At 38.1% G+C, this 24,819-nt stretch overlaps 2 protein-coding genes across 12 annotated transcripts in view; both read right to left on the reverse strand.

Moving 5' to 3' along the window:
* Nucleotides 1-14,760, reverse strand: part of MSANTD4 (Myb/SANT DNA binding domain containing 4 with coiled-coils) — a 23,520-nt gene extending 8,760 nt beyond the window's left edge. For 3 of the 4 annotated variants that reach the window (XM_026057828.1, XM_026057826.1, XM_026057829.1), the window contains exon 1: nt 164-397. The gene's annotated coding sequence lies outside the window, so the exon portion shown is untranslated. Of the gene's footprint in view, nt 1-163; nt 398-14,743 lie in introns of those variants that run through there. The other variant, XM_026057832.1, reaches the window with a different exon arrangement.
* Nucleotides 5,273-24,709, reverse strand: KBTBD3 (kelch repeat and BTB domain containing 3). 8 transcript variants are annotated; one of them, XM_026057817.1, is made up of 5 exons: nt 24,544-24,709; nt 18,629-18,690; nt 16,420-16,551; nt 14,744-14,985; nt 5,273-10,963 (listed from the first exon to the last, which is right to left on the reverse strand). In XM_026057817.1, exons 4-5 carry the CDS (start codon nt 14,965-14,967, stop codon nt 9,343-9,345), a joined length of 1,845 nt encoding a protein of 614 aa, XP_025913602.1. In that variant the 5' UTR covers nt 14,968-14,985; nt 16,420-16,551; nt 18,629-18,690; nt 24,544-24,709; the 3' UTR covers nt 5,273-9,342. The 8 variants fall into 8 exon arrangements, with proteins under 8 accessions (XP_025913602.1, XP_025913605.1, XP_025913604.1 ...); XM_026057820.1 differs by lacking the exon at nt 18,629-18,690 and adding an exon at nt 22,324-22,384; XM_026057819.1 differs by lacking the exon at nt 24,544-24,709 and adding an exon at nt 24,158-24,480.
* Nucleotides 24,710-24,819: the final 110 nt, after the last annotated feature.

The following is a 24,819-nucleotide window of genomic DNA, read 5'->3' on the forward strand; positions in this document are numbered from 1 at the left end:
TCCCGGGGCGGCGGGCGCTGGGGCCCATGTGGCCCCCACGAAGGGGCCGGGTGGCGGCGGGCCGGCTGCGCCCCCGCGGGGCGCAGCCCACCAGGGATGGGGCGGGGGGAGGGGCGCCCCCACCCCCGCGCTCGGTCCCCGGGGAGCAGCGCGAAGTACTCACCTGCGCCCAACTCCCCTCCGAGTCGCCTGCCCTGTAGCGGCCGCCGCGCTCCCATTGGGCCAGCCGCCTGCCTGTCAGTCCTCTCCGCACGCCTATTGGCGGGGCGGGACTGTCATTTCCCTCCCGCCCCCGCCTCCTTCACCGCCCTGACTCGCCCAGGTGGGCCGGAACCCCCCAAGTAAGCTTCGAGCCCCGCAGCTTCCTTCGCAACGGGACTTCTGCCGCGCGCACCTTCCGCCACCGTTGGCTACAGCTGCTGCTTGTCCGCCCGAAGCCTGACGGTGATTGGCTAGACCCAGCAAGGCCCGCCTTCTCCCTTCAATGAGCTTCCGGAGGCGGGGAGCTGGTGGGGCTACTGCGGCGCCTGATGGGGCCGCGGGTGCAGGGCGGGGCCGGCCGCTTTGTCTTGAGGCGGCGGTGGTGGCTCTGCGGGCGCTTTCGGCCTTTCCCCGGCCCAGGCCCTGGTGGGGGTGCCCGCCGTAGCCCCCCGTTCCCGGGGGCTAGTATGGGGTGGGGAAACGGTAACAGGAGGAAAGCTGCGGGAGGAGCGGGGCCTCTGTCCCCGCATGCGGTGGCGTGTGACCGTTATTGGTGGCTGTTAAAAGAGGAGCGCAGGCTGCGCTGCTGCGCCCCGCCCCGCGAGCAGCCGGAGCCGGCCGCTGGGAGTTAACGGGCTGATCGGCTCGGCCTCGCCGGGCGATGCCCCCGGGCCCTCGGCCGCCTGGTTTCCTTCTGCGATGTTTGGTCTGGGCACGAGCTAACGGTGTGCAGGGTTGTCTCTGCTTACAAAGGAACCTGCTGCTTTTCGGGTCTTCAAAGATCCTCGGTCCTGCTTTGGGCCTTTCCGCTACTATGCAGGAGCGGCAGATAAAATAAGCAACGAAACCCGTTATAGCCAGTGGGTTTATGATGGCTAAGCTAATGCCTAGCAATGGCTCAATTCACATTTCTTCCTACACTGGGAGGTTTGAGTATTTTCTGGGTTTTGTGTTTAAAATAGTTAAATAACATACTGATACTTATGTTTTGGAAAGTGCTGCTTACCTAAGCCACAGTGTTGTTATGCTTATTGACTATATGAGTGAAACATTTTTGTGGAGCTTTCTATTCTTGGGCTTTTCCCTTTTGTCTCCACAGCCATGCATAAAGGGTCTGACATTTGCTCTTCACATTACATCTTGTTGCCTTGGTAACATAACCTTTGTGCATAGACAAGGCACTACCAGGCAAATAATTCAAAATATATTTTGGTGAAATTTGCCACCTTAATTCTGCCCAACCTGACCATACATTTATTTTTTTGCATATATATTAACAGAATTACTTGCTGAATGCTTTTAAATCATAGTTCTTTGTGATATTCAGCATTTGCAGTTACACGTTTTGACTGGACAGATATTAATACAGGTTCTGATGCTTGTAGTTGTGATGATGAAATTAAAATTTCATTTAAGAGGGTATTTTACTGTTTCAGTGAACAATTTTGGCGGTAAACTCCCTTAAATATTTACAGAAATTAAATGTGAAAAGCCTTGTTTACATACATGATCGGTTTGGCTGCCATACTTGCCCATTGTGTACTGACTATCATAAAAATTTTAAAAAGGAAAATAGCAAAGATTAAGGTACCAAGACCATGTTAAGTTGCTGATAATGTATTATATGGTGATGTTTCCTACTAAGAGTCATGCATGAACTAGGCTTTAATTTACATTATTAACTGTATTTTGAAAGTGACCAGATGCAAGATGCAAGCCTGTCTAAAGGTCTTGCAAAGCTAGTTAAAACTGGATTTAGGTGCAAGCAATAGAAATAGGTGGAAAAATGATAGGGACTGAAAATCATTACAGTCTGAACCTCTCCTCATCTGCAAAAATGATTACTGCTAATTATACCTCATTGAGTATCCCTTTTTTATTGTGAAGCACAAGAATACTAATTATTATTAGTGTCAATTAAAATCATTTGAACTAGAAGGCATGTGATTTTGTATAGTAGTTGTGCACATAATTCTGAATAGCTCCCTTTCCCCCCCCATTGTTATTCCATTATTGCAGAGCGTATTAATCACAGATGAAAAATGTTGGTATGGCTTCCCACATCAGAAATTCTTGGACCTCCTCGTTCATGTGAACTGTCTTGAATTTAAGTGTAGTTTGACCGAAGCCTAAGAAAACTGCAGGAGAAAATACTATTATAATAGCAAAATCTGTTGGTTTCATAAGTTGCTGGCAATTGTGGGAGTTCATGATTGTACTTAAATATAGTAATGATAATAGCAGAAGATTAAAGACAGGAGAAAATAATCTGAAATTTATGCTGTCCAACCATAAACTTATATATGATTGCAAAGGGATTCAAAGACAAAGATCAGTGCGTGCTTGTCAAGGAAGATGAATTAGGTCTTTCACAATGAGAAAGTTTTGTGAATATTCCCTCTAATATTAAGTATTTAACTCATTCACAAGGTCATAAAACCATTGTGTACAAGGCAAGCAATTTTTTAGGATATAATATTCTTTATAAGGAAATGCTTAATAAGAAAAAATATACTTGGTTTCTTCTAGAACACTGAATTCTCTAAGTAGCAGTTTATATTAAAAATTTAAACTGAGATTACATATTTTCAGTGTTGTAAATGGTACCTGATAACATTTTCTAAATGTTACTTAGACTATGCCCTCTTAAATTTGAAAAACATTTACAAATCTTTTGTAGTTCTGTAATACGCAAAGAAGTAATCTTCTAAATAAGCAGATACTAACCTACATTACATTTCATTTTGTGGATTTATTTTAACAAGGAAATAATTTCTTCTTGCCTTTGATTCAGAACAGTAGTTAAGCTTGTATTTTAGTGTGTCAGTAGTCTTGTTGAAGTGAATAGGACTGTTTCTCTGCTTAAATTTAAGCATGGAACACAAATTAGGTACTGTATGTGTAATATACAGTCATAGCTCTTGATTCTGCAAATGTATGTATATTGTGATTATCTTGCTTATTTCAGATAAATCAGTAGGATTAGTCACTGTGACGGTGCGCTCCTTCCCCCCCACTGATGTGCTCTCTTCCCCTCAACCTGACCTCCCTGTAAACAGCACRTATGTAGGGGCTAGTTGAGCATGCACCAACTAAGGCCCGTCTAGCATGCAAATATGACTATGAGTCAATCATCTCCTCCCCATAAATAGGGGGCAGCCCAGAGCCCCTTGAGCTCTCCTGCATGGCAGCGGGCTGCACTGCAGAACCTCCCCTTGAGCAGGGACGCCTCTCAAGGTGACTCCTCGAGGTTGAGAGATTCCTTACCCGTGACAGATCCTCGGTAAGTGATTAATAGCATGCTGAACTTTTGCAAACTTTGTGAAACTTTGCTGAGTTATATCTCTGACTAATTGCACACATAATCCCTTAGACATAAACCGTTGACCAAGTCTGGGACTAGGACTGGATCCAGCTGCACCTAGGCTCCTCTCCGAAGGAGTTTAGAAAGCAAGGGGGTCCAGTCTGAACCTTGTGACTCAACGGGAGGGTCTCCGTTGCACACGCATCTGACCCTGTCCTTCATGCAGTAAATAACTGAGTGAACCTTGCCAATCGAACCTCATTAAATCGTTCTTATTTACGATTGAACTTTGTTAAGTCGCTGTCTCACTGCAATAAACATAGTGCTGCTTCCCTCTTACGAGCGAAGTGCATCTCTCCGCTCCTTTCGCGACAGTCACTTAGCTCACGTTTGTATTATAATACCTTGTTGGTCAAGAATCTCTGCTTAGATAAACTAATGTTTACACATCTGTTTACACTGGCAGATGATCTGGTGCGAAGCGCTTAGAACTGATACGCCTGGTTAGAGCTAGTCTGGTGATGTTAGGAAAATGGAAGTTCTACAGGAAGTCTTGGAGCAGAAATGCTCATCCCTGCAGAGGCCTTCCCAAACCTTTTCAGAGCAGGAGTGCAGAGGTGGGACTTGTTGTAGGAGGAGGAGCTGCTGGGAGTGGAAGTAGTGCTTTCTTCTCTAGGCCTTAGGTAGAGTGACCTCAAGTCACTGTTTGGCTTTTCATTATGAACTGGGCCATTGAACTGGAGCATCCCAGAATAATTTAGCACCTGAAGCTTGCCTATAATGTGCCAAGCAGGCCTGTGTCCCACAGGTGATAACTCTGCCAGGAGTGTTTGCATTCCCTTCCAGCCTTCCACTAAACACTTCCCTTCCACTAAATCCAGGCTCCCCTTCCTTGCTTTTGATCACCATGATAAATCCCGTGATGCACTCTACTTCAGATACAAACTATGCAAGTCCATGGTGAACTAAGGGATTCTGGATTTGTCACACATATATATGCCCTGTTTTCTTTTGATTACACACAGGAGGGCACAACTGCAGCTTTCAAATATGGCAGTTATTCCTTCACTGTTCAATGTAAGTTTCTAACATGGTGAACATTGCTGGAGTGCTTTGTGCATGCCTCCAAATGGCTTTTGCTAGTTCTGGGGCAAAGGCTTTGGAGCACTGGAGGGTTAATTTTTCCCACTTTAACTCTTGTTTGAAGAGGTTTGAAGGTCACTGAATCACAGGGCTCCCTCACTTTGTATTAATGACATTTTTGCATTCTTTGCACATGAATTTTAGAGTAAGTGGCTTATATCACCTTTTATGTAAAGCAATTTCTAAGTAGCATAGAAGCCCATTTCAGTGAAAATAAATATGTAATTATTTGTGATAGTTAAATTGTTAAAAATACTGCACACCAATCTCACCTGGACACATCCAATTAAAAAAACCTACCAATTTAAGTGAGTCCTTTAAAATGATAAACTTGCAGCCTTTCAGCAGACTAAATCAATTCAAAGTCACCCATTTAGCTTGGTAGGAGCAAATTGATATACAAAGGATATACAAATACAAAGTCCAAAGATAATTTAAAAAATCTCACTGCAGTTTTTATGCATGCTAATTCCATTCTTGGTCATAATATAACATACAAAATGTTCTCTAGCTAAAAAAAATATTGAGTAAGCAGCTAACCTAATAAAAAATGTGTAAAGTCTCTGTATTTTGAAATTCACTGTGAACAAAATCAGACCTGAGAAGGATTCAATTGCTCAGTGCTTTTATTTCACAAAGGAATGAACATCTCAGCAAACATATAATATCATATTTTCCACGTAGCAGCAGAGCCCAGGCAGCAGCAAAATGTTACCGATCTGTGTTCTTTATTGGATGTTAGAGGGGAAAAATGTAAATTAAACATAATGTTCAGATACAAATATTGTCAAATATATTCCTGGTTTAAATCTGTTTTAATTAAAATAGATCTTATGCTGCCTCCTTTTGGTCACATACAAACAGAACCATCTAAAATTAGAGTCAACATTTCAAAATGTACATAGCACATCCTATACCCTATTCCAGGCCCCTTACCTAATGCCTACTAGTCAGAAGAGGTATACAGTTTTCTTCGTGGAGTAATACCAGGAATAAATCTGACCCAGTAAATGTACTCCATTTTTTAAATATAATTAATTTTTAACTGCAGTAAACTGATTTACTACTAATGTATTTGGAATATAGAAAATAAATTCATTAGTACATAAATAATAGAGTAATCATTAAGTCTATGCAAACATAATATTCCAGTATATGAGAATTATTGATATTTATTTTAACAACTAAAACAGTATGATAACATTACCAAAATGCCATAATGTTTTAATAGTATTCTTTAAAAATTAAGATTATCCAATAAAATAATTACTGGATATTAAAACCCCACATATAATATATTATCTTCATGTATACTGTACTAGTCATGCTGCATAATTTTTTTTTGAGATATAATAGACTATTAGAAATGTTTTGGTTACATCATTAAGTGCAAATATTAGCATATACCTTTACATGCAATTCGTATGTTTTAAACATCTTACTATTTCAGTGAAAACATAGGTAATAGTTAAGCTTAGTCATTATGGACTATTTTTAGAGAAATGTACTTTTGCATAAAGTACTATGAGCTTTGAAAAATCAGAAAATATGTAGAAAAACTTGATTTGCACTAATTTTGTTATATTTAATTGCATAACTTTTGTGTAAAGTAGACTAAAAATATATATTTGATCCAGACCTACTGCAGTAACTCATGCAAGTAATTCCTTTTGAGTAGTCTAGTTGACTTCACCAAGATTTCTTATATCATTGAGGATTAATCACAGGATTTGGAACATATGACCATAACTATATTATGAAGCCTTGGCTTTAACTGTGACTTTTTAACACAGCTTCTTCTGCACTCAATTCTGCTATCAGACTTAACCCTCTGTGTGTGGAATTGTGGCAGATGACTTTTTTTCTTGCATGAGAGTCATAATACAGACTTACCTACATAACTGAAGAAATACAACTACTTCACAGTAACTTTCCTTTAAGCAACAGTATAAGCTGACATTACTACATTATTTCCTGATCACTGAATAAAAGAGCTAAACTCCATTTGAAATCCATGAATGATTTGTCGGACTGGGAACTGTGACTAGTTCCTGTGCAAATGTAGCATAACTTTAGAGTATTACAGGAGCACATCTTTTTTTCTAAATGAAGTTTCACTCAGTTTTCACTATATATATTAATAGTGATGAGTAACTTACCACATGTGTCATTGCTCTATCTGATGTCATAAGCCAGAGACTTATACATATAGCAAGTAGCTGGATGGAAGACTGCCAAATAAAATTTAATGTGAGGAAAAACTTAGAGGAAAGAGCATCACCTGAATCACTGACTTAGTGCTGTTTATGTAACCCAGCAATTTGGTTATGACGGCAATTAAAAGGAATCTTGCGATTCTGTGGTCTCTTCCAATTTGCATAGCTATCTATACCCATATACAGTGGGCAACGTATGTTACTTTGCTCATCATTTAGTATTTTACATGAATTGCATACTTAAATTTTTCAGGTATAAAAACAACAAAAAAGCACAAGCAAAGGAGAATTAGGCCTTTCTATTTCTGATGAAAAGTGACAAGTTGCAATAATTAATGGTCAGAGAAGTCTCTGTTAAATTTTTTAGAGCAAGAGCAACAATGTTACTTTGAATAGCCTTATTAAAGCTAAAACTACTGTTCTACTGTATAACTACTTGCTTTTTCCTGCTGTTTCAGTGGGAGAGAATAGTATTCTCTCTCTCTCTTAAACTATTAAATACACTTGCTTTGCACTAACAAAAATTATTTGTGTTTTGGTATAAAAGTGCTTGCATTTCAGTGTGATGATTGTGCAGGTTACCTGTCTAAATATAGTTATAATATGATCTGAAGATTCACTACAAAAATAGCAAAATAAATGTAGAGGTTCCCTGGAATCCTACAACAACAAGCTGTTTACTTCTACAGAACTAACACATCTTAATACAAATTACTAGGGGTGTGTGAGGTTTCCACTCTATTAACATGTTCCTCAAATGTGCATAATTTTCACATACATCTGTGTGAAAATCTTTATGGTGAATGTTGTTTAAATTTATAAAGAGATCTGATAGAAAATTATAAAATGAGTCACAGGATCAGAGCCTTCCATTGTTTACTGTTTGAAACAGAAATATGTCTCTACAAGATGCTAAGCTTTAAGTTTCAGTACTGAGCTTGACTTGCAAAAATACATGCAGTGGTGATGTGATGATGAAATTACCACAGTTGTCTTACACTATGTGAAAGATGTTTCAGACACCTCACTGAAGTTTCTTCATTTTTTAAACTACTTGGAAATGACATGCTCAGATATTTAGTATCATTCTGTCTGGCATAAGATAACTTTACTGTTTTAAAGATATTTTATATTGAACATAAGGGTTCCCAAAATTTTATTCAAATAGCTGGAAGGAAAGAAAATTCTGAAGCTGTGGAAGATTACTAAATGAATTTATGCAACCTAGCTAATTCCAGTATCCTTCCATCAGACACAAGTCCCACTTTGTATGCATGAGATCAAGTTTACTTTATGGCATATGCCTAGAGGAATATTAATACTAAAAGTCTGTGACAATTTAAACATTATAATAGAAGACTATCGAAAGTTTTCTCAAGAAATATATTCTGGAGTATTTACCATGTAATATTTTTACACTTAAAATTCCCATGAAGCACAAGATGAAAGTGTTTTAATTAATTTAAACCACTATGTACTTTAAAGGAATTATTTCACTTCAGAAATCCTATTTACTTTGACTTAAAATATGGGGATTTATTTTTGTAACTTAATATTTTATATGTGACAAGATGCAAATTTTTCCTGAGTTAACTGAAGCAACAACTAAAACTGATACTACTGCAAAAAGCAGCCTAGTGGCTTTAGTAGATAGCACTGTAGACCTAAAAGATGGAAGACTTCTGCTAGAAAACAGCCTGAAATGTTTTGTTCTTTCAGCTTAGCTGCAGTTAACAGCATGATGGAGGTGACCATCTGTACAGTGAAGTTACCATATGAATCATCCACCCTGTAGAAATCCTGTTCACCCTGCAAAAATGTTATCAGAGGTTGTCTTGCCACAGCTATGAAAACAAAATACAGCTACTACTCAGGCACAAGGATGGAGAAAAACTGGTCAAACTGAAAAGCTGAAATAAGGTATAGCAATTATCAGTCTCTTCAAGTTAGGTACCTAGATTTAATGCTGTCAAGGTCTCTTTGGCTTTTGCCCCTTCTAAGGTTGTTCTAATAAGATAAAACTGACAATGAATTCATCTAACAGGTTTATGATATAAAAAACCTAGAGAAAACAACACTAATTCAGAATTTTTCCTTTAAACTTCAGTTACATAGAGAAAACAATATCACAATCAGTTTTCTTGCTCAGTGATTTTTCTACTGGGACATCTGTGAAGATTACAGAAATAACAGGGCACATTTAAAGAAAAACAAATTCCTTATGACTCTACTTTTCTGAAAGTAATAGCATTTTGCCAATTATTCAGATAATTACAGAAAAGACTTTCACATAAAACTAGTATTTTATATATAATGACTAGCATGAATGACAATATTATGGACCCTTTCAAAAACAGTTCTATAGCATATAATTTAAACTGAAGATTTAAAAGAAAAAAAAAGTTTTTCTGCAAATTAATAGCTAAAAGTCTCTTCTAAAACTTGTGCATTTAAATAGATTCTTTTGACTCAGGAGTTTCAAAACTCTCCAGAGCAAATTGTCATTACAGATGACCAGGGGTCTCTATATTTATTAAACTGAATGACCTGACAGTAAAACTCAGTTAAGGCTCTTGGCATTGGTGATACTTCTTCCCACTCAGACCTACTACTATGGTAGACTTGAACTTCATCTGTAATTTCTTCTGGAGCATAATCACCACCTAATATATAAATTTTATCTTCTGTTCCAACTGCCCCTGCATTAAAGCCAGCACATTCGAAAGATCCTTCCCCTTTCCAAACAGAAGTTTCTGGGCAAAAACTGTATACCTTGTAGGTGGAAAGATCACATATATACAATGTGCAGTTCACTGGAACAGCTTTGATTAAAGTTGCATGGAAAAATTGTCCAAATTCTGCTACAAGCTCAGACCACTGATCAGTCATAGCATTATACTTAAAGAAACAATCAAGAGATGGATTAAAGGCATCAGTAATCTCTACTTCTGAGCCAAGGACATAAATTATATTCTGACATGCACTTGCTTCTGGATAGTAGATACCTCTTGGTAATTGGCTTACAGATTTCCAGTCTTTGGAAAGAGGATTGTAAGATTCTACATCCAAAAGACTTCGGGTTTCTTGAGCTCCTCTGGTCTTTCCACCTATTACAAACAACTGATTTAAGGTTACAACAGATGTGTGCATTGTCCTTGGTTTTTTCATAGCTGACACTATGGAGAATTCATTGTTGACTGGACAGTAGCACCAAGTTTGGTCAGTGGCATCGTGGAATGGTTCAGCAATATGAAGCCTGACTGTCCTATAACAATTCCCTTTGCATCCTCCAGTTATAAATATTTTTTCTCCATAACTAGATAAACTTGACCCTGGAAGATCAATCATATGTGTATGTGGTAGTTCCTTCCATTTATCTGTTTTGATGTTGTAGCAAAACGTATGTCTGTTTTCTCCATCTTCATCAGTTTTATGAACAAATATATATTTTTCTGTTGTTGAAGGACGTGCATCTGGAAACAGTCCACTAAAGTTTTGTACACTTTTAACTGCATCACTGATTATTACTGAGCAATTAGCACTCTTGAGTAACTGTTCTTCAGAGTGCAGAAAGTCCTGCAAAGTCTTTTCAGGTAACTGATGTAGTCTCACTTTTTTAATCAAATGAGCCAGATATTTCTGTCGTGTTTCTAAGTTATGTTTGGTCCACTGAAGGACAGCTTTCAAAACTGATTCTTCCTCAGGGACATTTAGTTCATCAGCCTCAAGACATTTTTGTAATATCTCAAAATTAATTTCCAAAAAATCACTTGATCTGAGTAGCAAGGAAAAGTGGTGCTGTACAAAATCTAGTGCATGATCAAATAAGCGGATGGAACCATAACTTTCTGATAGAGAAAGCAACTGTAAACAATTCACAAGATCAATACTTTTTATTAGAAAGTCACTGCAAGCTTTGGAAAGGAGTGAAACCTGAAGAAATGATGACAGCTGGAAGAGCATTTCCACATTATCATTTGTTATCTCTGTTTTTCCTGTATAAGCGTAATCAAGAAAAGCTTTCACTGCCTTGGGTGATAGATTACTAATAGTAACATTGCCATCATCTCGTTCTTTCATATTAACTTCAAACATGGCTCTGTGAATAAAATATAGAAGAGATACATACAAATTAAAGAACATATGTAGTTTATCTAGCAAACGAGGAAAAAACTGATGTGAGAGGGAGGAGAAAATCAGGGTGATATAAGAAGACACTGTGGTGGACAGGCTTTATAAGGCTAAAATGTTAAGACTCTCAAAGTTAAGAACAATACATTTGTTTGCTATGGCAGATAAAAAAAGAAATGGTGATAAGAGCATATTCAAAGTGATGGCTCATAAAAATGATATTGGCAGCCGTGTTTTCTATGGATTTTCAGGAAGGGAGATGAAGCCTACAGCTTTCAAGATGAAAGAAAGTGTGAAATTGTTAGGGGCAGCATAAGTTTCAACAGTTTGAGAAAGAAAGACTGATAAAAAATATATATAGTAAAAAAACCTCATGATGTAGGTCATGCATTATTGTGGATGAATACAGAAAGTTAAGTTAAAAAAAAAAGGCCCTCCAAATTAGAGGCTGGAACAACTGGCAGGATGCATGGTGGGTGCATTCTCCAGATATAAAAGTGGGGGAGGGAGGTGAAAGAGGAGGAAATAAAAAGAGGAAACAATTCTTGGTTTAGAGTTGAGAGAAGCATACTGGCAAATGTCAGAAAAAAATGAGGTTTTGACATAGGATTGGATGATATAATGAATCTTGTACAGAAAGTAAATTGTGACTGAATACAGAGATGATAGTTGAAATTGTGGAACAAACATCAAACAAAAGATGATAGTGGAGAAAGATGTAGGCAAATGATTCCAAATACCGAGTATATAATCTGGATTTTTAATATATCATAGGTAGTTCCTATTAAAAACAGTATTATATCACAGTTCTGTTATACAATTAGTATCTGTATAGTATGTGATTTTTAAAATCCCATACTTTTATGAAGTCAAGGAAAGTGTTCACTGTGTATAGTATGCTCTTTGAGATGTAAGCATCAGGAAAAGTAGGAATTCATCTGACCTTTTGCACAAGCAGGTAAAATGATGATAAAAAATTTGCATCCCAAAGACCTTTTTGCATATTAAACTACTTGATCCTTAGAAAAAAATTAGTTTTTTATTTTTCCCTTTAATCACAGAATCACAGAATCGCTGAGGTTGGAAGGGACTTCTGGAGATCATCTAGTCCAACCCCCCTGCTCAAGCAGGGTCACCTAGAGCACATTGCACAGGATTGCATCCAGGCGCGTTTTGAATATCTCCAGAGAAGGAGACTCCACAACCTCTCTGGGCAACCTGTTCCAGTGCTCTGTCACCCTCACAGTGAAAAAGTTTTTCCTCATGTTCAGATGGAAGCGTCTGTGTTTCAGTTTGTGCYCGTTGCCTCGCGTCCTGTCGCTCGGCACCACTGAAAAGAGYCTGGTCCCATCCTCTYGACACCCTCCCTTCAGATACTTGTACACRTTGATAAGATCYCCYCTCAGCCTTCTCTTCTCCAGGCTRAACAGGCCCAGCTCTCTCAGYCTTTCCTCRTAAGAGAGATGCTCCAGTCCCCTAATCATCTTTGTRGCCCTTYGCTGGACTTGCTCCAGTAGTGCCACATCCCTCTTGTACTGGGGAGCCCAGCACTGGACGCAGTACTCCAGATGTGGCCTCACCAGGGCTGAGTAGAGGGGGAGGATCACAATACAAATGTCTGAATGATAGAATGAAATGGAAAGGATGCTGGGTGCTTAGGAAATGCACTGAAGCTTCATTTACACGCAATAGCAACAAAATAATATTAGTAGGAGGAGAGCAAGCTAGGAAAGGGCTTTGATTCTGAAAGGTAACAAGTACAGAGCAAAATGTTGCTGAATCATGGGTTTGCATAATCAAACTAAAACTAAGAGAAGCCCAAGGCCAAGAAAGAAAACAAGTATTTTTTATTTTAAAATTTATCTAGTGGACCTAGGTGCTTTTTCTTCCCTGAAGATAATAAATAGGCCTTGCATTCCAGGACAACTTAGGAACTTGATGGCTGTTATTATCAACTGTTTGATGCAGGGAGGTCTCTCCTGGCAAACTTAACCTGGAGAGGTGGTGAAAACGCCACATATGTTACCACGTGCTTAACTTAGATTCCTGTGGTATATTTTAGAATTGATTTCATACTAATACTCCTTTCTACCACAGTGTCTTCTACTGAAAGGTGGTGGCTTTATGGTGTCAAACAGTAAATGCTTGAAATTCAAGTAGTTCTGTGTGTAAGAGCAAAACCAAATCTGCTGCTATGATGAAGAAACAGTTCATCTCATTTGCATTTCTCCTTTTGACAGTGGTTCTTAAAAAGAGAGAATTCAAAATGACTATGAGAAAAAAATATAGTAAGTCAGACAAAGGATTTCATATCGGTTATGAGAAAGGCACTAAATTCTTTCAGCTTCCAGTATTCTCCCTTATTAAGGAAGTAATACCTATTTATATTTGCTTCCCAATAGCTTGAACACTGCAGATTGCATGTGCAGCTGTCCTAAAAGCTGCTGCAGAAAAACAAAGCACAATGGGTGATAGAAGTAATCTTCCTAAAACAGTTGCTTCAATTAATGTTCTGATGCACTTTTTTTCTGAAGAAAGTTGCAGTAAGAACTTGTTTTCATGTAAAGCAAAAAGCTGGGAGACGCACCAAGCTTCAAGCATTACAATATGTACTCACTGGGAATCTCAGGATTTCAGTTCACGCCAGGTACAAAGCCAACCACTTACATTTTCAAAGACCAAAAGAGAATCACAATACTGGGCTCGATACAGTTGACCAAACAGGTATGTCATGCTGTTTTAGATAGCAGACAGCATCCTGTCTGGCCTATAGCAGCCTCGCCAAAGGACATGCATCTAGCATATATCCTGCATCATATATGCCAAACTCTTGCAGGTATCTTGAAGGATAAGCATCTGAGAATAGCACCTGACACCTATGTATCAGCAACTGAATCAAGTTCATTTATTCATATCCAGAAGCCCAATTTTTCATTGCTAGAGCATCTTACCTTGTGTTTCAGTAAAGAGTATATTTGGAAACAGACTTTCAGTATGGATTTGCAAATCTGAGCCTTACTAAAGAAACAATTAGCAAGGTTCTTCATAAATTAATATGAAATGACAAAATCCTATATGCGAATGATCTGTCTGTTCCTTAAGAATGAATAGGTTCAAGTACTCAAAGGGAAGATCACAGATCTATTTCATGTGTTCTTAAGACAAACTGCACTATACTGATCACTCATCTCAGACAAACAAAAACTGTCTCTCTCCAGAAACATGTATAATTTATCTACAATGGTTCAGAATAACATAACCATGCAAGATGTATTCCTAATCAACCTGTTAATATTTCATAATATAAATGTGTCAAAGGACACAGGCCGCCCCATAGAAAGTCAAACAATATTCTTGCCGGCCCTCAAGTACAAATAAAGGCAACAGATAAAGTCTTGAAGATACATAATTTGTGTCAATTCTACCTAAGAGTGGAATAACGCAGTTATGATTTTACATTTGTATTTCAGAGTCATAGACTGCTGTTTGAATATCAAATTCATAGGGTCCTCATGTCACTTTAGAACTATAAACAGGTGTATCTGGGATATGATTAGGCATCTAACATTGCATGTTTGCTTTTTTACCATCCCTAATATGATGTTTGACCACTTTGCTCAAAACTCTGAGGACATACATAAGTTGTGGTAATTTATTTTATAATTTTTGTAATTATATTCCTTCCCTCTCTCCCTCCCAGAGGGCTTACAACCCATTTCCCGCAAACTCATGCCAAAAGTAGTTTTACCTGAAAAAATCACTGCATGCTGCCAGTACACAACGATGACAAGGAATTATTTCATCTTTCACAAGAATTTTAAAGTCAAAAAATGTATTTTGTTCTCTGAACTTCTGTAGTACTTTTAGAATTTGTTGTCCATGACCTTCAGCCACTAAGGAATTAATTTTATTTTCAGAAACAGAAATTCCATTGCAAATAGGTCTGCTAATGTAATCCCGTTGATTGGCCATGTTTTCTTCAATCTATTCCTGAAAATGGAAATGGAAAAATAAGTAATTGATTTTACAGTCTTACTACATTTAAAAAAAAATCAATATGGCATAAAACAAACAAATTCCTAGCACTGAATTTGGTTTGTAAATCCTAGGCACCATTCTAAATTTGTTTTATTCAGTGACTTTTACACTGAATTTAATTTGCTTTTAATATTTTGCAAATACTTTGTATATACTTTGCAAAGTATATACACACCGCATACTTTTGAAAAGTAAAATAAGTGATATGTATCAGAGTAGCTCTACAAATAGTACCCACCTGTAGGAGTTTGGGGTTTTTTTCAATAGAGTCAATGGGAAGCATACCAAGGACTGTGTTACAGATTTTAATGGTCATTTAAAAGGAAGACTAGTCCTAGACTTACACCCCCCAAAAGCCCAAATTCTTCCAATTTGACATAAAATGAAGTTGGAAAACAAAAATTTGATCACGTATTTTTAAATTTCAGATGGTTCATCTGCACATTACAAACAGCTAAACCTAAAGCAGACCAATGGTCTTTCTAAAGGCCACTTTAGAAAGCCACTTACAGGCCAAGGGAAATATAAATTTTATGAACTGGTCCAGATTTTTTGCTAACTGGATTCCCATTCTGCAGTCCAGACTAAAAATATGGAATACAAACAAACACAAACAACCTGGCCTAATCACAGTGTTGCAGAGGTTTGCCAAGTGGGGTCATTTAAAGACAGTTTAGTTACAGTGCAACTTTGAGTGCTTAGTCAATTGATACTGATTTTACCCTGCACCTCTAATCTTGCAGGTGAAGCCGTATGTTTGCTTACAGCTTATGCTGCACACTATTAGCTTTGTTTACAATGGCTTAAATAAATTGGCTTCAGAACTGATTTAAATTTAAGACAGTGAAGTCTCTCTTTCTGTAGACAGGTTTTTCTGGTCAAAATCCCTATACTGAAGTGCATGTTTTGTAAGGTAAGTTGGGCTTGACTATTTTTTGAATTAAAAATATTCTACTCCACTTTGACAGCATAAAGAAGCTTTAAATATATTTTATTTACACCTGTTTTAAGATCTATTTATACTGCTACAGATGTATAAACTGGCCTTACTGCAAGTTTGACTCAAACTTGTCTATTTTAAAGCTTAAGGAAACACAGTAAGATTTTTCTATTGTAGGATTCTGTGCGAGGCTTCCACAATTCCAATTCCAATTAGCAACAGATAACGGCCCACCTGAACTGACAAAGGGGGGATAAAAAATTCCAAGCCAAACCTGGAAACAAAAATAATTGATTTTGTTTTTCAATTTGGTGAAAAGGCTTATCTGATAAGGTGATATACTCAGAGCAAGCTAAGCCATCAGGCAGTCTTCTTCATGAGAGGTACTTTCATAGCAGACTGATCTATATTTTTATCTAGTCAGGTAGCTCCAACCACAAATAGACCTCCATGTCTCCTGGAATAGAAGAGATCCATTGATCTTGCTCCCAGCATTGGCACCCTTGGAGCAGGCATCTTCTCCTTCCCATGGCCAGACAATCTCACGTATTCACTCTTTCCATTCTAAGCCTGAGGAACTAGGAAAATACAGAAGAACAAGACCACCATTTATTCTGATAATGTATGGCCTCATAAACCCCATTTTCCATAAATCATAGAACCTTTTTTATGCCAGAATTTTCTAGGATGCCCTTTTTTCTGAACTTAAAAATTGGTTCCTCAAAAGACTGACTCCTCAAAAGCAGAGTTGTTTCAAGAAAATCATATTTTCCACATTTGTAGGTGAATTTCAAGGTTTATTTAGCATCGTGTAAAGTAAAACTTCTTCTAAAGGAAATGTAAAACTTTTCATAAAATTCTGGAATTGAAAATAGATACTAGATGTGTTCCTCCTATTCCATGTAATTGCTACAGCAAGCTCTGACCTCCTTTCTGTGGGTAAGATACAAGGATAAGCATTACTGAAATCAGTAATAAGGAATGCAGAAACATCTCATGTCATCAAGTCCATCTCTGCTATTTTAGGCAAAGTAATCATGTAATGGCTTTTGGAAAAGCAAATTAGCTCTAAGAAAGTTAGTTTTTTTACCACCACTATTTCTACTGAAAGACTGTCCAACACATTGGTGCCAACACTGCAAGCCTTCTTGTAGTTGCACATAAAATTTATTAATGCTTATGTGTATTTGCTCTTCTGTTAAAACTGTCCATTGACTTAATTTTCCTTTGTGTTTATTCACTCTTATTAACAGTGATCATATTCTCTCTCAGCTTTTATCACAATGAGTTAAACAACTGTCAACCTTCTTAAGCTCCGTTTATAAGACTGACTGTTTTTCTGCTTACTTCTTGTTTTTTTCTTCATCCATTCCAGTTTGAGCTCATCTTTCTTCCACTGATGTCTGATTTATTGTATAGTATTATGGTTAAGATCTCATCTGTCTCACAAAGTGTTGTAGCTACTTTTTTGTCTTCATTGAAAATACTTTTCACAATATTTCTGTGAAACTGATTCTAAATTTTGCCTCTCACTCATCCTGTGATCAACTGCTACATTTCTGTCCTTTTTTCAGTTATTTCCAGCCATAACTGTGACTTACCATAGAAGTTTATTTGCTATTATTTTTAAAAGCCAAGATTCATCCCACCAACTCATCTCCTGTAAGCTTCTACTAGTAGCGAGAGAGAGAGAGCAGCACACCTTCTTGTAGGAAAAATAATCATAGCTGGGAACAAAGACCTTACCTAGGAATGTCTCAATTGGTAAGTGAATGTGCATAGCACAACAAGGTTCTTCCTATTTTTACTGCAACTAGCAGCCTAAATTGTATGTGATGAATCCAAGCTTAAGTGCCTAATATTATATTTCCCATTTTTACTGCTCCAATTCATGGGTCATCCAGTGCAGAAAAAAATTCTCATCTCTCTTTTAGCTGCCTTACCTAATAATTTTGATACTAATTTTCCAGTGTGCTGGATCTGTTGATCAGTTTAGAGCCCACCAAAATGCCTTAACAATTCAGCTAAAAATTAATATATTAAAACAAGGCCAACTAGCATTTATAATTATTTCATGCATGCTTCTACAAAGCCATATGAATTAGTCAATAGCTATAATTAAATTTATAAATATTTAAGTTACTGACAAAACCATAAAAATCATAGGCGGTACAGACATATGTTGCTTAGGTCTAGAGCTCAGGAAAACTGGGCAATGAGCCTCATATTTGCTCCATTTATTCCCACAGGATTCCATCTTTATTTGGAATACTGAGAACCAAACTCCAGTAGATGGTTCATTAGGCTTGGGATGTTTCTTATCTTATGGCTGTAATTGTTATACCACACAGTAATGATGCTCAGTGTTTGGGCTGGAGTGTGCCACACAACCGCTTATCGAGGCACACAAAAGCTACATACTCAAGCTCTTTTCCATCATGTGACATGCTGGGCACTTGTCATGTAGCTCGTCTCCCAACATCTCCTGTCATGTGACACACCAGATCAGGAGCACTGGCATATGTGACTGGTTATTGCCTGCTGTGGGATCAAACGTGCTCTCTGATGTGACCAAATTCAGGCACCCCATCACTTGACAAAGCTCATGTCTGTTCACATACTGAATGTTTACATATGCCTTACACTGACAAATACCTGCATTTTGATCATATGGTATACACACGACTGGTCACAGGAATGGGAATGCTCACAGCATCCTGAAAAAACAGAACGTCAGGGACAGACTGCAGGCTACTGGAGTAATTCAGCTAGCTGCCATATAGTCTTCTTACTCAGGACCCCCCCAGCCCAAGAAAGAATGGGGTTGCTGTCTAGGTTCGCACTAGTGGGCTCTATGTGGCCACTGGCTGATGGTATGCCATTCTTCCTGTGCAAGTATCTCCTTCATTCTTACTTTGCCTCGTCTGTGGGCATCTTATTTATTTCTTGCAAATTCAGAGTTCCATACACAGTCTTTAAGTATTAGCCTGGTTTTCTTAAAAAATAATAATAATAATAATCCAAAGTTAATACCTTTTCACTCTTTGTCTGCTTGAAATTCATATCAAATAAGCAGTCCACTAGCCAGTTCATGAAATTTGATAAAGATTACAAAGTTACTAAGGTTGACAACAACCCGACATAACACATGCTTGGAAAGATACGTGTACCTCTCAAAACTATCTGTTCAGATCTCCAGTTGAGGGGCAAGGTATTCTGCACGCTTTATAGTTAAGTGGCATCAAATGAGCAGTGTACATATGGCCACAAAGCAGTCAAAGCAGTTAGCAGTCAAACAAAAGGAGGCTGGGGACACCCAGGAATTGCAGTCAGTAAGGTGGATAAATTAAGGGTCCATCTGGGAGATCTGAGGGTAACAACATTCTTATGGTACATCACAAAGTCCACTAATGAGGACCCACACCTTAGTTCTGCTGTTCACAAGTCCTCTCAGTCTTAACTTGGTCCTTTTTCCAAGAGGATAAGGGATGGAGCAGTCTAGAGCATAATGAGCTCCTTGACCCACATGCCAGGTATCCACACAGAAAGGAGTGATATGCCCATGGTCAAAACATGGTATATATACACACACCTATTCCTATTGGTAAAAAGCTAGAAAAGAATGCCCAATTGTCATTAATGCTTGTACTCCAAGCAAATAATTGGAAAAAAACTCACTGAACTTCTACTTTGCTGATGCTAATGTTCTCTTTTCCAAAGATAGTTATACCATAAAAGATATCTATTATTTGGCACCACTGGCAATCCTTCTTAGATGTACATATAACTTTATATTTTGAAGAAACTGAAATGTGTTATTTATCTATTTATACTTTTTCCTGGAAAGCCCAGCTGCCCTTTTGAGTAGCAATTTCATATCCTGGATATTCATAGAATCCTAGATATTATGCTAAAAGAATGTAAACAGAGTATACCATTAAACTTACATAGGAAGGAAGCTCCAAAAACATCTAAGAGCCACCTTCAGAAAATATACAGCAGCCATACACTACAGTCACAAGTACTGCAATAGGCCTCCCAGAAATGATGTTAGCATCCTTTCCCCCAGGTTTTAAATAGCAAAGCAAATAAACAGAACTGCAGAGTAAACTCTGAGCAGAGATTAACTGGTGCGTGCAGGGCCTAGTGTAGCTCTCAACAGAGCACTGATCAGAATATACTCTCTATAAAGCATATATATTCCTATATATTTATGCTGAAAAGGTTTTGCTAAACCAATGACCTCTTATAGACTCTTAGATGCTGTGAGTGACAAATAAAATGGTTACAGAAGTTTAAGTGTGCTAATGAAGTAGAGAATCGTCTAAGATATGCAATTCTAAGTGAATAACAAAGGAAAGTTCATCAAACAAGGGAGGGCCAAGTGCTAGTATGATAAGAATGGAACATGAACACCCAGATGAGGACTCAAGGCACAGAATGATACTGGAGAAGACTTACACCAAACTGTTTTGATCACTGTAGAATAGTAAGATAAAATATATATTTTTATTTGTGACTTCATAATAGCCTAGGGGATGTTTTGTGAAAGTACCTTGTCATGGGCATACATAAGTAAACACCTTGTCAGAAAAAGCATGTTAGTGTTGGGCCTGCCTGACAATAAACATGACCGAACTTTTGTCATTGAACTGAACCCAAGGCTGTTCCTAGTACAATAGACACCAATCTTACTTGAATTATTTACACATTTGCACATTACAGATAACATTCCGTGTGTACGTAGAGTATCTTTTACAAATGCAGCTGTCAAAAAAGTCAAAAACAACCTTTATTTGGTACTTTACTATTAACCAAGAATTGTAAAGGAATCTTTATCAGCATTATCTCAAAGTACAGCATAGCTGTGCATCAGCACTTTCAGTAAAGCACTCTCTCACAAAAAAAAAAAAGAATATTAATTCTTAATAGTTTTCAGCAGTTATCTGAAAACACCATTATTTAGAGAGCAGGGATTTTTTTTAAAAAAAGAGAAATCTTAAATGCTGATATTTTACAGCATACATTATTTACCTAGGAAGAAAGAATTAAACCGAAGAAGATAGAGAAATTTTATACATTTCTCTAGGAAGATTTTATTATTTTTTAATAAAAAATTTTACTGTACAGTAGATGTAAGTTTTTAAAAACTATTCTCTCATTAACCACAACAGCTTTATTGCAGTAAGAATTAGAAAGCCATAAAATCCTGGGAGGTTCAGCTTGTCAACTTCAGCATTTTAAAATCTAATATTAAAAATAATATTATAGTATTAAGTATACTATATACCTATCAAGATGATTTGTTATTTTTCACTCATATGTACAATCTATTCAAAGGGAGAGAAATTAATAATTTTTTGTGAATTTTTAAAAACACAGTAAATTAACACTAAAAATTTAAAATCTGGTTTATGTTAAACTTTTGCCATAGAAAATGGTTGATTCACATCAACTCAAGTTTTACAGAATTATGCTCCACACCCTCAAGGACTTATGCATGACTAATTCCATATGCATGGCCTGCAGTCAGACAACTTACTTGTGTAATGGTAGGCATGTGTTTAAGTTCCCACAAAACTAGAAGTAAATGAAACACTGAAGTAAGTGGGAATTTTAACCATCATGATATCAGCTTCTTCAGCTGTAAATTGTGTGGGACAAAGCGAATCTTTTTTCAGATATTTTATGGAGGCCAAACTCATTTCTATCATGGCAAAAACAACAGAAGAAGAATTATACGTTTGGGTTCCTCATTACACCTCTAATTTAACAGCTTTTAATTTAACATTCAGCAAGATGAAGATGAGTAGAACATACATCTAAAGGATTAGGTGTCACTTTTGACTGCAGACTCAAAAGGCAAGAGTGAATTGAAATGTAATTTAAGTATAAATACAGAAGAAAACCTATTTGAAGGTTCTGTATTTTTTTACTGAATTATTGCTTTGCTTTTGTTGTCGTAATCTTAAAACTCAGCTGGAATACCTAAAAAGGTGTTCTTAATCACAGGTAAATCTGGACCACTTTACAAAAATGCACAGAGATTTAAGTGGATGTCTAATATCACAAAGAGAGAGTAACAGGGAATTATAGGTTCCTGTCTGGAAAATACAATGCAACTCAATCTCACAACTTTTTCATAAATAACTGAACTTCATAGAAAATTAATCTTCAATCATTTTCATTCAATCAAAAAGGATACATGTGACATTCTGAGACATTTAATCCAGAAATCTGGCATTTATCAATAATACATGTTGAGAGAGTATTATTAGAAGGAAGGGTGACACAGATGCTTTAAAGCTTTAGGTTCTTTAGGAGTTATTGAAAAAAAAACAGCATGGTACCAGTATGAAGCAGTGAAATGGCACTGACTCCTGGAGGCATTCCAACACTGGAAGATTCCCCCTGTGCAAGCAGTGATCTTTAATTGCATATCCTCTCACAAGCACAATCAGTTAAGACAAATAAAATAATCAGTTAGAACTCAGATTGACTGGATTTTATCCTAAAGCTAAATTTCTCAAATTCATCAGTTTCTTTTGAAAATTATTTTCTTAGGTAAAAGTTCAAGAATTTTAATTCTCATTCTCACAACACAATTGGATTTGAAATGCCATGCTGTACTTCTAATTCTGGCAAAAATAATGACTGTATATTCTGGAAGAGAAAATTACTGGTTTTACCGTTTTTTTTTTAATCTTTAATTTCTATGCGTGATTTAAATATGATTTTTTTTAATGCATGCAATATTGAGCATGTTCTTCATAGTATATTTTACTTAAAACCAAGATGTAGCTTTATGTTGATTATGCTCATAATTATATTGCACACATTATATATAGTGCATCTTGAACCTCAGTTTGCTCTTGCACTTGATGCTTATTCTCTAAAATTTTGAATAAATCCACTAGTGAAAAAACTGATTACATCTCTAATTGGAAAATATAAACAAGTCAAACCTATTAAACAAATCTTGACTTTTTGGGGAACTATACAGGCCCCATATTTCATTGGGATTGGCATGTACCATTAACTAAGTTTAGATATGACCACAATTTCTTCTTTAAAGTGTGCAGAATACAATACTTGAAATATAAGCCTCTGCCACAAACTGATACTGTTGAATAGCAATTTCTTATTTTTTCTGGCTCTACTAAATCCTCCTATGCTGTCAGTTAACTTTGTGTCTGTCTTTGGGTAAAACATAGGAGGCTATGTAACAAATCTTGCTTGCCTAAATCCAGAAGAAAAATAGGAATCATGTTTTTAAAAAAATGAATTATCCTAGTGATTCCTTGCTGACACACTTTGTCCCAAATGTTACTTCTGTGTTCAAAGTATTTTGCAAATACTTTTTTTTTTTCATAAAAGTTAAAACTGAGCCTTAGTCTAGACAAAAAGACAAGTTCTTCTGGTCTGTGAGGAAACAGCACTTCTTCACATTAACAGAGATTTAGAGTGCTAAAACAACAAAAAGGGACACATTCTAAGAAATACCTGAAATAATGTAATTTTCAAATTTAATTTTTTTGCGACATTTGTATGTGGTCAATATAGAAAAGTTAAACCATATATATTTCTAAGGCAACAAATAGGAAGATAGCTCAAATTTCCAATGGATTTAGCCATGGCCCAAGTTCAAATCCAAAGGGTAAACAAAACCATTACCTATGTTTTTCAGATAGCCTATAATTGAGGGAGCAAGGGAATCTAGTACCGACAATAAACACTAAAGTTCTTAGTAAAACAGACAGCAACGAACAGAAAAGGGCTTTTTCTTGGACATAATCTTTAGATGCCAGAATCAAACTATAGTAATGTAACACTTTGTATGAATACTGCAACAGTCTGGTGAACAAGTGTATCCTGTTTCCAATCAATCTGGTCCCTATCATGCGGTTATAGAGGTCCACGGCGGGGGGGGAGCAGGGCCACCCCCCAGCGCGACAGGTCCAGGTGGCCACCACGGGGCCTCAGGAGTCTTCAGGAACACGGACACACTAACGGCAAGGACGCGGCTAGAGACACTCGCGGATCACCTGCCGTTAATAAGTAACGGTACCACGAAAAACCCAACGGGGAACAAGTGCCTCGTGTATAAACTCGGCCCTTTCTCAAACAAAGCAGGGAGCAGACGTAAGAAAGAAGTTACATCCCTTCCGCCAGGGCTGCGCTTACCACCCAGCCCCAGCACCGCCAGCGCACTGCGGTCGCGGGTCCCCGCCCGCCCCAGCTGCTGAGCAGCGCAGATCTCGCAGACTGCGGCTGTGGCGGCGACCAAACGCCGCAGCCACCGCCATCTTCCCGCCCCGCCGGGCAGGCAGCACCGGGAACGGACGTCAACGCCCGCTACTGCGCATGCCCAAGCGCCCGCGCATGCGCCCCACGCCCTCTGCGTTCATTCTAAGGGGAGACTAATTCTGACATGACAGGCAGGACGTTGCCAAGCGCTTTCCCTCCCCTCTCATCCCAGCCTCGGGGTCCAGCCACGGGATGATGCCCCTCTGTAACTGGCGAAGCGCTAGTCTCCCCGTTAGCGCTCTCTCCGAACAGCGCGCACCCACCTGCAGCCAACACCAGCAGCTCCCCGAACCGTCTGGCCCACCCTCTGCAGAGGCACCGCCAGCGGATTGGCTCCTTCCGGTGTCATTCTCCCAGTCCTTGCGCTCGGAATGGTTCCTTCCGCTGTCAACCCGGATGAAGTCCCGCCCATCCTCCGGAGCAGGTTCCTCTCCGCCCGCCCCTCTTAGCGCCCGTCGGCCGTAGCTCAGCCGCAGACACCGCCTTTCCTCTGATAGGTCGGTGTCTGTCACTCACACTGCTCTCTGATACCGGATTGG

This window comes from Apteryx rowi, unplaced genomic scaffold, assembly GCF_003343035.1.
Source record: "Apteryx rowi isolate R43461 unplaced genomic scaffold, aptRow1 scaffold_1400, whole genome shotgun sequence".
Taxonomy (NCBI): Eukaryota; Metazoa; Chordata; class Aves; order Apterygiformes; family Apterygidae; genus Apteryx; species Apteryx rowi.

Bases quoted from the DNA above. Each gene is read 5' to 3' on its own strand.
- KBTBD3 (XM_026057818.1), bottom strand. From the start codon at position 14,967: ATGGCCAATCAACGGGATTACATTAGCAGACCTATTTGCAATGGAATT. The intron at 10,964-14,743 runs GTAAAACTACTT...TTTTATTCACAG, and splicing joins GCATGCAGTGATTTTTTCAG to AGCCATGTTTGAAGTTAATA.